Genomic DNA, 15,863 nt, shown 5'->3' with positions numbered 1-15,863 from the left:
AAACATTGTGAAGTCAGTTTCGGTTCCCTGGCTGTATGCAGGGTTGTAGTGAGTCATCAAGAGTTTTGCCAGTTAAAAGTACCGGCGTTGGGATGTAATCTGGCATCTTCTGGTTTTATGCCCCAGTTCTCTCTAGGGATTTCCCACCCCAAGGAGACATTTCACCTCCACGTTTAAGGGGAACACACAACCTGCTTTTCTCCCAAATAGTTTGATACTTCCTCTCCTTTTCCTGTCCTTCCTCCAATGAGCTCATTCATAGTGCTCCCATGTTTCTCCTCACAATAACCCTGTAGGGTAGGCTGGGCTCAGAAAGAGTGACCTAAGGCCACCCAGTGAGCAACCTGGCTGGGTGGGGATTTGAACCGGGGCCTCCCCAGCCCTATTCTGACACTCCCCACCATCACCCAGACTCTGATATTGGTTCCTGCTTTTCAGTCCCTTCCTCCAGCACAGAGGTGCAAAACCAATGTCCAGATAACTGAGTTTGCTGTGACTGATGGATATTTAAAAAATAAAAAAGGAGGGGGATTTCTGGCCCTGTCCCCTCTTATAATTTTGCCCCTGCGAGGGTTTGGTCCTTCTCCACCCCCTTCTCCTTCTCCCCCTTCCTCCAGCTCCCAGTTCCTATTCTCTCAAATTAGGTCAGAGAGTTTGCAATTTGCTACTGGCAGCAAAACAGAGGTCGCAGGGCGGGAGCAGGCCAGGGGTGGCTGGGCTGGGGAGGGGTGGGGGTCGTGCTGGCCGTCTGGCCACAAAAGGGCCCCTGTGTGTGGTGCTTTGCTTTGGGAAGCAGGGGGGCCGTGGCGGCAGCCGTGGGGTGTGGGCGGTAAATAGAATTTGCTGCTGTGGGGGGCAGGATTGGAGGGCATCGGGCAGGCAGGGGGAGGGAACTGAGCCAGAGGTATTTGGGGAGGTGGGCTGAAGGCGTGTGGTGGGGCTGGGCTGGGATTTGCCCCGGGGCTGAACTGTCCCCAGCCCCTGTCATCAGAACTGTTGGGGCAAGCGAGAGGGAAATCCTTGCAGGAGGAGGGTTTACAGAACCAGAATTACCAGCGTCCCGGCGTGTTCCAAATGGTTTAATTGCATCCATTGTTAAATGGCTACAAGAACCATTCATTTTCTCAATTAAATAAAGGCCTAGTGCTTCTCAGAGCTCAGCAGGGCCTTGTGCACTGGGCCAGAAGGGCGGAAAGGGAAAGCAAAGTTTATTTCTTGGTGAGCAATCGGGAGAATGCCACCTGCGTGCTTTCCCTTCTCCACAAGTCAGAGGGAGTAGAAATTTACTTTTAAAAGACAGCAAGCGGCATATTCAAGGCCAGGCTCCTGTAGGCCCCACTGTGGTTACAGCCCATATAGAGCATCTGCTTTGCATGCATGAGGTCCCAGGTTCAGTCCCTGGTAGCATCTCCAGGTAGGGCTGGGAGAGACTCCTGCCTGAAACCTTGGAGAAGCTGCTGCCAGTCAGTGTAGACAGTCCTGAGCTAGATGGACCAAGGGTCTGACTCGGTATAAGGCAGCTTCCTATGTTCTTATGTTCTTTTGTTTTTCACAAGGGTGTGACAGGCAAAGATCCAACAGGTGCAGCCTCTCTTTGCTGAATCGCTGCAGACTGGTGTTCAGGGCACAGGAGCACGGCCAGAAATGAAACCTGGCAGCCCTGTTTATGGGTCTGGTCAGGGAATAGTGCAGTGTGGCTTTGCTAGTGACGTTCCCTTCACCCCACCCATGCTGTTTTCTCATTTGCACTAAATAATGGCTTTGCTCCGTCTCTGGAAGTGATCTTAGCAGGATGGGTTAGAGGGCAAGCTGGAGACAGAGAAACAGAGAGAGGTGTCGGTCTGAAAATCAATAATTCATCTCTCTCCATTGCAAATGGGCAGCTCCTCCCTGCCCCCCATGGTGGATCGCTTTCTCCCCTTCCGGAGAGGATGTGGTTCCTTTAGTCTCCATCTTCATTTCCTTTTCGATGCATCTTGGGCCCTTTCCCTCTCCATCCCTCCCTCCCTGCTCATTAAGGGCCCTCCACACATCTACCCCTTCCCCAGGGTTGCCAGAGAACCTTTAAGCCATTATGCCTGACCATCTTTTGACCTCACTCCCTGCCCCACTCCCCCACGAGGAGGAGGGGGGGAACCACCCTAGAAGCACTCAGTAGGGATGAGTTCCCTCCCCCTCCCCTTTTAACCTCCATTTGTGGAGTAATGGAAAAGAAAACCATTCTGTGCAGACCTGTGAATGCATCCTTCTCTGCAAAGCATTCATTTGTTTTGCACCCGTACAATACGTAACTGAGGCACTTGTCTTCCTGCCTCAGTTTCCCATCTGTTATTGAGAGCACTCCCTTGCAAGGCTGTTCAGTTCAATTACGCCTGCAGACAGTTGCCAACATACCCCCCCCACACACACACCGCTTTTTAAAAAACACACAATCGGTTTTCTAGCTCAGGGGTTCTCCGACTTGTGCATAATTAAACAATTCTTTGTCTTCGCTTTCCTTGGGCAGGTTCTCACCACCTGGCGTATCTATCTCTTTGGACTCAAAGTGCCCGCCAAGGTGAGTGGAAGGGGTGTGTGTGGGGGGGTGATCCCGGGTGCCCACCACCACAGAGATCCATTTTGAGTCTCCCTTCTCTCTCTTCCACATCACTCCGCAGGTCGAGTGCTCTTTCAATGTTCTGGAGATCCGAGCACTGAATGCCCTGAATCACAACCAGGTAAGAGGGCGTTTGGGGACAGGTTTGAAATGTCCTATTGCCAGTATCCTAAAGCCCCCATTTGAATCAAGGCTGCAGCCACACTTGGAAAACTGTGTGCAATTCTGGTCTTCCCATCTCAAAAACGATATGACTGTGTATTTACCCGAATTGGAGACGATTCGGAATTTAAGACGACCCCCTTAAAAAGTAGAGGTTCAATACAGGTTATACCTGAATTTACTCGAAAAGAACAGGACTCTGGATTTAAGACGACCTTCTGATTTATCATATATCAAAAAACTTGGGGGGGAAACCCAGCCCTGGATTCAGGTATGTATCTAGGTATATTGATAAATACCTGAATATAGAGCTGAGAAAGGTGCAGAAAAGTGCAACCAAAATGACTGCCTGGAGCACCTGGCCTGTGAGAAAAGGGTAAAGCATTTGGGGTTCTTTAGAAAAAAAGGCAACTTAGGGATGAGGGACATGACAGAGGCATATGAAAATGGGGTTTCCATATGGCAATAAAGTGCAGGATATTCACAGCTTTTGCGCAAGTTTCAAGCATGATCTTACTTGCCCTACAGACACTCCTGCAGGCTTCTGCGGATCTTCCTAGCATGATCTTATCCTCGGCACACACCCCGAGCAAGGATCTCGCCCAGACAATTTTAACAGCTCCACCTGCAAGCCAGCTCCTGCTTTTTGAAGAAGACCCACCCTTTCCTCCAGTGGCCACAAAAGTGGTAATGAAAAAGGGCAGTGTCTTCTCGGAATGCCAGCAGGTGGCGCTGTGAAAATTGCACAAGGTCCCTGCTCACTGAGAGTAAAAATGTGCTAAGGAGGAGTGTGGAAGCATAGGAACGTAGCAATCTGCCTTCTACTGAGTCAGACCCTTGGTCCATCTAGCTCAGTATCATCTACACAGACTGGCAGCAGTTTCTCCAAGGTTATAGGTAGGAGTCTCTCTGAGCCCTATCTGGAGATGCCAGGGAAGGAGCTTGCATTCAAGCAAGCAAGGAGATGCTCTTTGCAGAGCGGCCCCATCGCCTAAAGGGAATATCTTAGTCCTCACATGTAGCTTCCCATTCAAATGCAAACCAGGTCAGACCCTGCTTTGCAAAGGGGGACAATTCATGCTTGCTACCACAAGACCAGTTCTGCAGCAATAAGATTGCGTTTGGAACTTGCATGGAAACTTTGCTGATCACACGCTTTATTGCTGTCTGGAAACCCTCTAAGCAAGCATGATGGATAAAGAGTTTTTCTCCAGGTCTCATAATACTAGAGCTTAGGGTCACCCAGTGAAACTGATTAGCTGATCAGATAGCGGAAAGTTACTCCTTCACACAATGCATAATTAAGGTGTGGAACTCACTGCCACAAGATGCGATGGCCACTGCCTTTCATGGCTCTAAAAACAGATCAGACCAGGAGTTCTCAGCCTTGGATCCTCCTGATCTTAGAGAACTGCTCTTATGTGTATCTCCTACAATGATACCTCCTACGATTCTGTTGGAGTGAAGAGTGGCATTCATAGACTGTTCCCTCTCCCTTCCCCATTCAGATCCTAGTGGAGACCGAGAAAGCCAACTACAGCTTGAAATTTCCCACCCCTGAGAGTGTCGACCAGGTCACGAGACATGTCAACACCGCCTTAGCCAAAATATTTCCCAGCCCAGCCTCCGTGTGAGTATGTGGCAAGATGAAGGGGCACTGGACATGGGCAGTGGGGTTGCCAACTTTTCAGTTGTTCATGGTAGCTGTGCCTTTAACAGCAGTTGGGTGTGCAGGCATTAACAGGTGTAGTGATGATCTCCAGGCTGTGGAACTTGTCTTCTGCTGATGTCTGCATGCCAAGGCACAAGAGCTGGTTAGGTGTGTTGTTTCCTGGTCAGTTGGCAGTCTTGGATAACAACAGAAAATGGGGTTAAGTTTCATTAGATGTGGTGGGTGGTGGCTCTGAATGGCTGAGTAATCCTAAAGATAGAAAGAGACTAGATTCATACTCCAAGTCCTTCTGGGCACTTGTGGTCCAATATTGAACTGGTTTTCCACCAGAGTGAGGCCAGAGTGAGGCTAATCTATACCCACAGAGAATCATGGCCAATCATAGCTTTTGATCTTTACTGGAAGTTTGGGCTGTGTGCCACTCTTTTAATTTCATTCTGTATCTCTGTGTTAACAACGGTCCTGCAGTGTTGGCCACCACCTTTCCACCTTCTGACGTTCTCCAGCTCTGCCTTTAATTCAACCATGCCCCACCTCCAAGTTGCATGGGTTTCTCTAATCCCCGTCACTGAGGATCCCATTGAGTTCCCATGAAGAACTTGGGGTGGGCATTTACATTATTTTGAATGAATGGAAGAAAGAATCCAGCAAAGACAGACAGGGAGCAATTAGAGAAAGGGCAACCCCCAAATGTGTAGAGGGTGTATGCCTGCCTTCCTGTTCTCGAACATAGGAAGTGGCCATATATTGAGTCCGAACCTTGGTCTATCTTGATAAGTATTGTCTGCACAGACTGGCAGCGGCTTCTCCAAGGCTGCAGGCAGGAATCTCTCTCAGCCCTCTCTTGGAGATGCTGCCAGGGAGGGAACTTGAAACCTTCTGCTCTTCCCAGAGTGGCTCCATTCCCTAAGGGGAAGATCTTCCAGTGCTCACACATCAAGTCTCCCATTCATATGCAACCAGGGCAGACCAGGGGCGTAGCTAGGGGAGAGGGGGCCGTATTCATCCCTCTGGGGGTGGGGCAGAGTGAGGGAGACAATGAAGAAAATAGGGAGGGATGGAACTGGAGGGCCCTCAGGAGCTTCTTTGAACCCTTTTGTTCAATTATAGCTACGCCCCTGGGGCAGACCCTGCTTAGCTAAGGGGACAAGTCATGCTTGCTACCACAAGACCAGCTCTCCTCCTTTTCGCATTGCACCCTTGAGCGTGATCTAAAGAGCAGAGGATAGAGGACAGGGGTGGCCAAGCTGAGGTTCTCCAGCTGTTGTTGGACTACAACTCCCATCACCCCTGTTGCAGTAAATTGTGGCGGGGGTGATGGGAGTTGTAGTCCAACCGCAGCCCGAGAACCTTAGCTTGGCCACTCCTGATATCAGAATTTGGGGACCCTTGATTGTTTAAATCAACTGCTGTGTTTTCCCCCCCAGCTGCCTAATTCGCCATGGGAATGTGGAGGCTCCAGAAACACCACGGGACATGTCCCCCAACTCTGAAAGCTCCAGCTCCACCACTCACAGCATCTGTGGTGAGAATATGGGGCTTGATTGGTGGTGGGTAGGGGGAGGTGGTGGTGGGGAGAACATTCCAGACCTTTTGAGATCTCCAATTTTCCAATGCTGCGCTGGTCCCGTTCTGTAGAGGCAGGTGCTGAGCGATACGTTCATAGGAAATTACATGAAACTTTAATTACAACTGCTGCATTCCCCATTTAACCCACTGACCTGAATCCCAGAAGGGTTCTCATAAGAATTTTAAGAATTCCCTTGCTGGGTCAAGATGAAAGGTCCATTTAGCTCAGGGTTCCATCTCCGTGAACTCTTTCGGGTAGTGAAATCCGGAACAGATTGTGAGGAGCTCCAAAAGGCACTCTCCAAACTGGGTGAGTGGGCGAAAAAATGCCAAATGCAGTTCAGTGTGAGCAAGTGTAAAATGATGCATTTTCAGGCAAAACCCGCCCCCACCCCACAACTTGCTTATGGGGTCTGAGCTGTCAGTGACTGACCAGGAGAGAGATCTTGGGGTCGTGGTGTACAGTTCATTGAAAGTGTCGGCTCAATGTGCGTCAGTGAAAAGGCCAATTCCATGCTAGGGATCATTAGGAAGGGGATTGAAAACAAAAATTTTAATATTATAATACCCTTATACAAATCTATGGTGTGGCCCCAATTGGAGTACTGCGTGCAGTTCAGGTCACTATATCTAAAGAAGGACATTGTAGAACTGGAAAAGGCTGTGGAAGAGGGCAGCCAAGATGATCAGGGGCCTGGAGCACCTTCCTTATGAGGCAAGGCTACAGCATCTGGGGCTTTTTAGTTTGGAAAAGAGGGGGACATTGGGAACATGATAGAGGTGTATAAAATGATGCATGGAGTAAAGAGAGTGGACAGAGAGGAATTTTCCTCCCTCTCTCAGGACACTAGATTCAAGGGTCATCTCATGAAATTGAAGGCCGGGAAATTTAGGATGGACACAAGGAAGTACTTTTTCACACAGCCCATAATTTAATCTATGGAATTTTCTGCCACAGGATATGGCGATCGCCACTAGCTTGGATGGCTTAAAATGGGATTTGGACAAATTCATGGAGGACAAGTCTATCAATGGCTACTAGCTGGGTGGCTATAGGCCACCTCCAGACTCAGAGGCAAGAATCCTCTGAATATCAGTTGCAGGGGAGCAGAAGCATGAGAGAGGGCATGCCCACAGCTCTTGCCTGTGGGCTTCTCAGAGGCATCTGGTGGGCCACTGTGTGAAGCAGGATGGTGGACTAGATGGACCTTGAGCCTGATCCAGCAGGGCTGTTCTGATGTTCTTCTGATGTTCTCCTACACTAGCAGCCAGATTGGGAAGAGAGCTGGCCTTGTGGTAGCAAGCATGACTTGTCCCCTTAAGCTAAGTAGGGTCCACCCTGGTTGCATACGAAAGGGAAACTAGAAGTGTGAGCTCTGTAAGATATTCCCCTTAGGGGATGGAGCCACTCTGGGAAGAGCATCTAGGCTCCAAGTTCCCTCCCTAGCAGCATCTCCAAGATAGGGCTGAGAGAGATTCCTGCCTGTAACCGTGGAGAAGCCGCTACCAGTCTGTCTAGACAATACTGAGCGAGATGGACCTATAGTCTGACTCAGTATATGGCAGCTTCCTATGTCCCTATGTCCTTAGAGTAGGAATTCTCAACTGTGGGTCCTCAGATGTTGTTGGACTACAACTCCCATCACTCCCAGCCACAGTGTTGAATCTATGTCCAGCACTAAAAAACAAAAAACCCAGAGTTCTTTCAAGGCAAACACCCCCCACCCCAAACTTGACTTAGGCCCTATCAGTCTTAACCTCCTGTACGCCATCTCAGACACCAGGATTTGGGGCTTGTCCTTGTTTCTCTTTAACTGCTAAAATCTAGCAGTTAGTTGAATCTATGTCCAGCACTAAAAAACAAAAAACCCAGAGTTCTTTCAAGGCAGACACCCCCCACCCCCCACCGCACACACTTGACTTAAACCCTGACGCTTGTCCTTGTCTCTCTTTAACATTCAGCCTGAAAAAGATAACTTCAGCGTTTGCTTGTGATATTTTAGTTGGTCCCAATAAAGGCATTACCTTACTTACCTTACTTTGGATGTTTTCCCTTCATAGACCAATGGCTACCTTCTGGTCAAGTTCTGGCCACCCAGAATTTCAGGGGCCCTCTCCCAACCCTATCTGACGATGCCATGGATTGAACCTGGGACCCCCCTTCTCCGTGCAAAACGTGGTCTTTTACAGAACTGGAGCCCCGTGATCTCTAACAGACAAATGTACACCACAGTTAACACAGATTAGGGATTCTAACATAAAACACAAAACCCTGGAAAGCAGAACTGCACGGACACCTAGTCAAAGGGGAACATGCTGGTTATCTGTCTGTCTGTCTATCTATCTTTTTAAAATATTTCTATACCGCCCAAAACTGTGTCTCTTGGTAATGAACACCAAGACTGAAAGCTGTGCAATTAGCACAAGGCCAGCCGTGGTAGAGATGTTGTTGTTTTTAACATGTTCTTATTAAATTAGTGGGGATCATCAGCTTTCTGATGCCATTCTACCCAATGCCTGCTTCTGCTTTAACAGGCCACACACAGGGCTCTTTGTCTGTTCCTCTGCTCTGATTCTCACCCTCTCTCACCCTGTGCTGCTGCTCTTCTGCTTTGGATGTCAGCCAGCCCTCAGCACCAGTGGTGCTACACCAGCCCCAGCCCTCCACCTATCTTCTTTCATCCATGTGCAGAATGAGTTTTGTTTTGGGCAGCAGTATCAAGGCAATGTGTGCAAATTTTGTCTGCCATTATAGATACAAGTGTACACACACACATCCACAAATATGGGAGAGAAAATGGATTTCACAGTTTTTTCCTTTCTTCCACTTCACATTTGCAAGTATATCTCAACCAACTGATAGGGAACAGATTCAGTCCTGAACAAAAAAATATCTCGAGTTCATCCCAGTGAACACAGGTTTACCATGGAGTAAATGTGTGTGTGTGTGTGTGTTTAGTTTTTGCCAGCCAACCTTAATAATGTTTAGCCACTCCAGTACTTGTTTCATAGCTAAAATAAGGAGTTTAGTCTCCTTTGTCTCCTGCACTCAGTACCCCACTTAGTTAAAAGCCTGGTTAGAGTGTTGGAGGAGAACTGGGTTCAAATCCTTCCATACTCAGCCAGGAAGCTCAGCGGATAACCTTAAACTAGATATTCTCTCTCATCCTAACCCACCTCACAGGATTGTTGTAAAAATGGAAGTAGGAAGAAAGAATCATACTTCTCAAAAATGAAAGTAGGAAGAAAGAAACACTACCCTGAGCTGTGCCAACTGAAAGAGAGGTCACCCACCAGCAATCAGTAATCAGTTTAGACAATCTCTCTCTCTCCCCCTCCCTCCCTCCCTCCCTCCCTCTCTCTCTCTCTCTCTCTCCTTATTTGATTTCAAACCAGACAACAGAATGGAATACATGGAGTCATCCCAGTTTCTTGGGATTTAAGTAGTAAGCATTTCAGGGACAGGAGAGAAAGGCAGCTTAAAAAAACCAAAAACCCATCATCAACTGATTTGCAAAATCTTATTTTGATGCAAGTCTTTTTTTAAGCATTTATTCAGCAGCTCTTTAGCCCCTTATCAAATGGATGGCTCAGCCTGCAAGATCCCAACACTGAACACCAACTGTCCTCTCTACCTCCATCATGCTTACTGTTAAAAATACAAGTTTCTTTTACCTTCCTCCCCTTCTAGTGAGACAGCAGTACCAAGGCAGCCCCCACCCCTTTCTCATAACCTCGCCCTCTTTTTTCACTGGTTTTCTTCACATCCCACTTGTTCTCTGGACCCTATGGTTACTTTTAAAAACAAAAGTTTTGTATACCATCCTGCCCCTGCCTTGCCTTCTTGAGGGTCAGTCAGCACCCAGGCAGTTTCTTTTCCTTTGCATTCTACCTCCCTTCCCGCTGCCTAATACAACGTGCATTTCCTTCACCTCTGCCTTCTTGTGAGTCAGTCTGTCAGCAACAACAATGAGACAAGGCTTTTATGCAGCCCCCAGGCAGGCTCCAGACAGCAGCTCCGCTTCAAACCTCCAGCACTCCTTCTCGCGGCTGCTGCTGCCGCCTGACTCTTGCCTGCATGACGGTCACACCCTCGGCATGCTCTCCGTTTCCGTGAGTGAGTCTGCGCAGAGCATGGCCAGCCAGGAGCAGCCAAGCTGAGAGGCAGGCAGGAGGCAAAAAGAAGAAGAAGCAGAAGTGGGTATTGGACCGCTCTTCTGCCGCCGCAGCAACAGAAAAAAGGAAAGAGCAAGGCACAGGAAAAAGAGAAAGGGCTGGCCTTGCGGGGAGGGGGGCTCAGAGGCTGCGGTCCAGGAGACATGTGTCTCCCTTGGCCTAATTAATGGTACGCCCCTGAATCAAATTAAGCTAGTGCGGGGCCTGTAGCATATGTTGCATATGTTACATAGGGAGAGGAGAGCTGGTCTTGTGGTAGCAAGCATGACTTGTCCCCATAGCTAAGCAGGGTCTGCTCTGGTTGCATCTGAATGGGAGACTTGATGTGTGAGCACTGCAAGATATTCCCCTCAGGGGATGGAGCCGCTCTGGGAAGAGCAGAAGGTTCTAAGTTTGCTCCCTGGCAGCATCTCCAAGACAGGGCTGAGAGAGATTCCTGCCTGCAACCTTGGAGAAGCTGCTGCCAGTCTGTGAAGCTCAGTAACTGAGCTAGATAGACCAATGGTCTGACTCAGTATATGGCAGTTTCCTATGTTCCTAATCCGGACTGCCTGGAGATGCCAGACACTCAACCTGGGACCTCACACACGCCAAATAAGAGCTGATGGCTGCCTTCTGGTGCTGCAACCTTGGAGAAGCTGCTGCCAGTCTGTGAAGACAATACTGAGCTAGATAGACGAGTGGTCTGACTCAGTATATGGCAGTTTCCTATGTTCCTATGTTATAAAGGGGCCCTAAATTTTAAAAATGCACATAAATATTAAAACATAAATTATTTACATGCATAGTAAAGTAATTCAATTTGAACGAAATCATTTATTCATATCATGTTATTAATAACGTCCGTAATGATTACGTACTACTACAGTCATGCTTGAGGAAGAACACCACGACAAGTTCGCACGTGTATTTTCTCTTCCCCCTTCCTCCCTCAAAGCGGGCATTTATGCATGGCACACAATCACACTCGCAGGTCACAAAGTGACAGTAATTAATTGACAGCCACTGCTATCTGACTGCGTCCAGCCCTGGAGTCGCACATCCCTTGTCACAGGCTCACCGCGGTGTCACACCCTCCAGCGGCATAACAGTGCATGCTACAATGGCTTGGGAGAGTGGGAGACAGCACAAAGGATGCCATGCCTGTACACGACGCAGCAAGGAGCCAACCAGCACACGGCGCCTGCACACACACAAAAGCCACAACACGTACCATTTAGCATGCAGCTCCCCCGGCATGTAAACAACAGCGTTGCCAGATCGTGAGAATATGGTGAGATGCCAATTTCACCAAAACAGCTTGCAAACATTTAGTGCGAGGCCCTCGAAAATGCCGGGCCCGTCGCATAGGCTACGTTTGCTACTTGGTTAATCCAGCACTGCCCTGAATCCTGTCTTTCTTGCCTTTCTTCTTGCCTTTTTTAACAGCAGCAAATCCCACGTCTGTGATCCGTCCTCCTCCCGTCTAGTGCTTGGCTGAGCAAGCCATATTCTCCTTCCCCGCTCTGTCATGGTTAGCCCTTTGCTTTCTAAATGGGAATAACACGCCTCTCTTGCTATCTAACAAGTTTGTTACATAACTGAACATCAGACTGGTGTTGATTTTAGTACCGTAAGGAGGGTCCTTGGGACAGGGCCTTCTCTGTTGCTGCCCCCAGACTCTGCAATGCTCTCCCGGTGGCTATTCGCTTCTCAGTCTCCATCACAGTTTTTAGAAAGCGTGTTAAATCTTGGCTTTTTACCCAGGCTTTTATATGATTGTCTCTACTGCTACTTTTATTAAAAATAATCTCATAAATAAAATGGCTCCCTGTCCCCAAACGGCTCACAGTCTAAAAGGGAACACAAGATAGACACCAACAACAGCCACTGGAGGGATGCTGTGCTGGGGTTGGATAGGGCCAGGTGCTCTCCCCCTGCTAAATATATAAGAATCGCCACTTTGAAAGGTGCCTCTTTGCTCAGCAACAAAAGAGGCTAAACTCCTGAATTTGCGACTACATCCCTGCTTTTTACCACCTCGTGATGTTTGTGAGAACGAAGCCTTTTAAAAAGGCTTCTCTCGCCAAGGAGACCAAGCAATGTTATAACTAGTCCCCTGTTAACTGAGCAAAGAGGCACCTTAAAAGTGACAATTCTCTTCATTGGGCATGGGGAGAGCAACTGGCCCTATCCGTCCCCGGCACAGCACACCTCCGGTGGCTGTTGCTGGTGTCTATCTTATGTTTCTTTTTTTAGATTGTGAGCCCTTTGGGGAGAGGGAGCCCTTTTATTGATTTATTTAGATCTGTGTAAACTGCTTTGGGAACCTTTGTTGAAAAGCGGTATATCTAAATATTGGCCGTATTCGTATCCGTATAACTCTGTTCGCTGCTCCTCAGGAGGATTTTCCGAGACCTACGCGGCCCTTTGCGACTACAACGGCCACTGTTGCCGTGAGGAGGTGCAATGGGTAAGTCCCCCAGCTGGAGGGAGCGAGGGGCGATTTGCATGGGGTGGGGAAAAGTCGCTTTGCCGGACAGACCGTTTCCTGCTCAGTTTGCCTGTGGTGAAATGGTCTTGTGGCGACAGCCCTCAGCACGGCGAGTTACCACATCCTGCGAGACCGCTGCAAAAAGCCATTTTTCACCATGTGACTCCTGTGGGAGAGCGCTCTCAGCCCTCGCTGCCCGTGTCTACAAGCGCAGGAGCCTGTGGACCTGGAGTAGGGGTGTCATTATTTATTGTCTTATTTTTACATTTTATCTCCCGCTCTCCCACCAAGGAGCCCAGAGCGGTGTACTACATACTTAGGTTTCTCCTCACAACAACCCTGTGAAGTAGGTTAGGCTGAGAGAGAAGTGACTGGCCCAGAGTCACCCAGCAAGTCTCATGGCTGGATGGGGATTTGAACTCGGGTCTCCCCGGTCCTAGTCCGGCACTCTAGCCACTACACCATGGGCTCCCAGTGAATGGCTCAGAGCCCCCAATCTTATCAGCCGCCTCCCTCCTCCGCGTCCTCTTCCAGAAAGAAAGTGCAGCAGTGGAGGCAGCTGCACAGAGCAGGGGAGAGAGCTCCTAGCCCAAGCGGGGGGAGCAAACCTGGCCCTCCAGCTGTGGCTGAACTGTGACTCCCTTCATTCCCAGCCATAGTTTATTGTAGCTGGGAGTGATGGGTATTGTAGTTCAGCCATAGATGGAGGACTAAATTGGCCCACCCCTGTCCTAGCCTCACCTCGCTCTCTGTTGCTACCACCTTCGGAAGTGTTGTATGGTAATATTAGAGATATTATAATCTACCTATATATATATAATTATCCTAAACGTACCCGCCACTAATCCCATGTATGGCAGCTCTCATGAGAGCAATTGCCTGGGGGATAGCGTCGGGGACGGGGAGAAGGAGGTGGTGGCCGCAGGGTGGGCTGGGTCTGGCCTGGCTGCCAGGAGGAGGAGGTGGGCTGGCTTTCTGGCCGGCCCACAAGCCAGAAAACGCGGTGTGGGGAGGAAGCTGGGGGGCGGGGGAGTGGCTGGTCGTCTAGAAAGTCGGGCATGCCGGCATGAGGCGGGGGACAGTGGTGGTGGGTGGACCAGCCGGAGGCACAGATGCTCTGCACCCCGCCCAACTAGTATTAATAAAATGTGTAATTATTCTTGCGGGGGTCATGGTTGAGTTGAATTATCAAGAGGAGGGCGGTGGGCCTGGGGCCTGGGTCTTTTAAGTACCTAGCAACACTCCTGGCCTGGAGTCAAGGATTTGCAAGGGAGATGGGGGGAGCGATTCGCTCTCCCCATTTCTGAGGGGAGCCAAGGTGCTGACCTAAACAAGCTGAGTGGGAGAGAGGTTGCCCTAGAATCAGCCAGGCAGCAGCGGAGGTCTTTATAATGCCCCCCCACACACACACCTGATCCCCGATTGCAGCCTTAGCCTACGTGAGGGGAAACTCTGATCTTGAACACCCTTAACTCCGGTTTCGTCTTGAAGAGCGGAGCTTGGGGAAGGGAGGCTTTGAGCTCCTTGGTGAGCCCTCATAGTGGCTCTCCCCCAAATTCACTGCCATCTTTGTTCCTGAGCTCCAGAGAGTGGTCTTGGGTGGAGGTCCTGTGGCATAAAGGGAGCTCAGGCAGGTAGCCAAATGGATCTGGCCAAGTCCCAAGGCCCATTCGGCACGATCCGAGGGTGGTGTGTCTTTTAGAGTGGGTGCCCTGGGCTTTCCCTTAATGGGGACCCTAGTCTTCCTGTCCCTAGCATATATCGGGGTTTGTTGGGGCCTCCTTTCCTCTTTGGAGGGGTTCCCATCGGGCTCTGGGTGCTGGCAGACATGCAGGGGTTATTTTATTTTATTTTATTTATTTGTTTGCATTTATATCCCACTCTTCTTCCATGGAGCCCAGAGTGGTATACATGGTTGTGTTTATCCTCACAACCCTGTGAGGCAGAGAGAGAAGTGACTGGCTCAGAGCCACGCAGTGGATTTCATGGCCAAGTGGGGATTTGAACCCGGGTCTCCCCAGCCCTAGTCCAACGCTCTAACCACTGCCCCACACTGTCTCTCCTTGGGTCCCCAGATGTTGTTGGACTGCAACGTCCATCATCCCCAGCCCCAATGGCCTTAAGCAGTCTCAGCGCCTTTTCGAAACATAGAGCATTTCGGGGGGAACTCGCTGTGCAGTAATTTTCCACCCATCCATGAGGGTTGTGCCAATGGGCTCTGACAGGAAGCAGAGCCTTCTGGGCTAAAGCACTCCAGATCCCACTCAGTGATGGGAAGCTTGGAAGAGAATGCAGAGTGGAGGGAGTTTGTCTTCTGGTGATCCTGGCGGGGCAGGGGATCTGATTTTGGAGGCAGGGGTCCTGTTGAAGAACTGGAGAGGGACCTGTTCTCTTTGTTTTCCAGGGGAGGGGAATCAAAGTCTATTTTCTCCTCTTTCCATCACTTTTCACTTCTCCCACTCCAGGATGTCGACACGATTTATCATTCCGAAGACAACCGGGAATTCAATCTACTCGACTTCTGTCATCTGGAAAGCAGGTGACAATCACCCTGACGTTATTGTTGCAGTCCGATCCTCAGATGCCCCCCTCCTGGCCCCATATCCTCAACCCCATAGCTCACAGACCTCGGATCAATCCCCAAGCCAACATGAAGTGAGCCACATCGGCTCCGCTGCCATTCACAGCTGGTGTCCTCCCATGTGCAATCTGGGTATCACAATACAGCCCTACCTTGCAGGGTGATTGGAAGGCACACTAGTATGTTTGCAACACCTACAGTGTTGCTGCTCCGTTATCTGCTCTTAGGCCTTTGGAGACCAAAAAAACCCCTCGCATACTTTCATACTTTCGCCACCTTTGGTACTCCAGCCACCTATCTCTCCTCTGCACTTCTTCTTGATTCCAAATTTGCCCAATTTCCTTCCAGACTGCTATGCCCTAGAGTTTTAGGACAAGCTGTTAAAGGGGTCAGGGGAAGGACATGGTTTGGACAGGCTGTTCATACCCTTTTATCTCCCCATTCTAACTCATTTTTTCTCCTCCCCCCTCCAGGGACCTGGCGCTAATAGTGGCTGCATTGGCTTATAACCAGTGGTTTACCAAACTCTACTGTAAGGACTTGCGGCTGGTATGTCCCTAACCCCACCTCCCGTTTCTCTTTGTGTGGTCCCCTGCTGGCCATGACCATGGACAGATGATCCTTTTCTGCACTG

At 49.6% G+C, this 15,863-nt stretch overlaps 1 protein-coding gene across 8 annotated transcripts in view; it reads left to right on the top strand.

Annotated features, from left to right (window-relative positions):
- CARMIL3 (capping protein regulator and myosin 1 linker 3) overlaps window positions 1–15,863 on the top strand; it is a 70,768-nt gene that overhangs the window by 16,958 nt on the left and 37,947 nt on the right. For 7 of the 8 annotated variants that reach the window (XM_053265202.1, XM_053265200.1, XM_053265203.1 and 4 more), the window contains 7 exons: window positions 2,507–2,557; window positions 2,658–2,717; window positions 4,267–4,388; window positions 5,858–5,955; window positions 12,557–12,627; window positions 15,114–15,187; window positions 15,703–15,778. In XM_053265202.1, coding sequence (XP_053121177.1) covers window positions 2,507–2,557; window positions 2,658–2,717; window positions 4,267–4,388; window positions 5,858–5,955; window positions 12,557–12,627; window positions 15,114–15,187; window positions 15,703–15,778 — 552 coding nt within the window. Of the gene's footprint in view, window positions 1–2,506; window positions 2,558–2,657; window positions 2,718–4,266; window positions 4,389–5,857; window positions 5,956–12,556; window positions 12,628–15,113; window positions 15,188–15,702; window positions 15,779–15,863 lie in introns of those variants that run through there. The other variant, XM_053265206.1, reaches the window with a different exon arrangement.

Source organism: Hemicordylus capensis, chromosome 6 (genome assembly GCF_027244095.1).
Source record: "Hemicordylus capensis ecotype Gifberg chromosome 6, rHemCap1.1.pri, whole genome shotgun sequence".
NCBI lineage: Eukaryota > Metazoa > Chordata > Lepidosauria > Squamata > Cordylidae > Hemicordylus > Hemicordylus capensis.
This window is presented reverse-complemented; position numbering and strand designations above follow the sequence as displayed.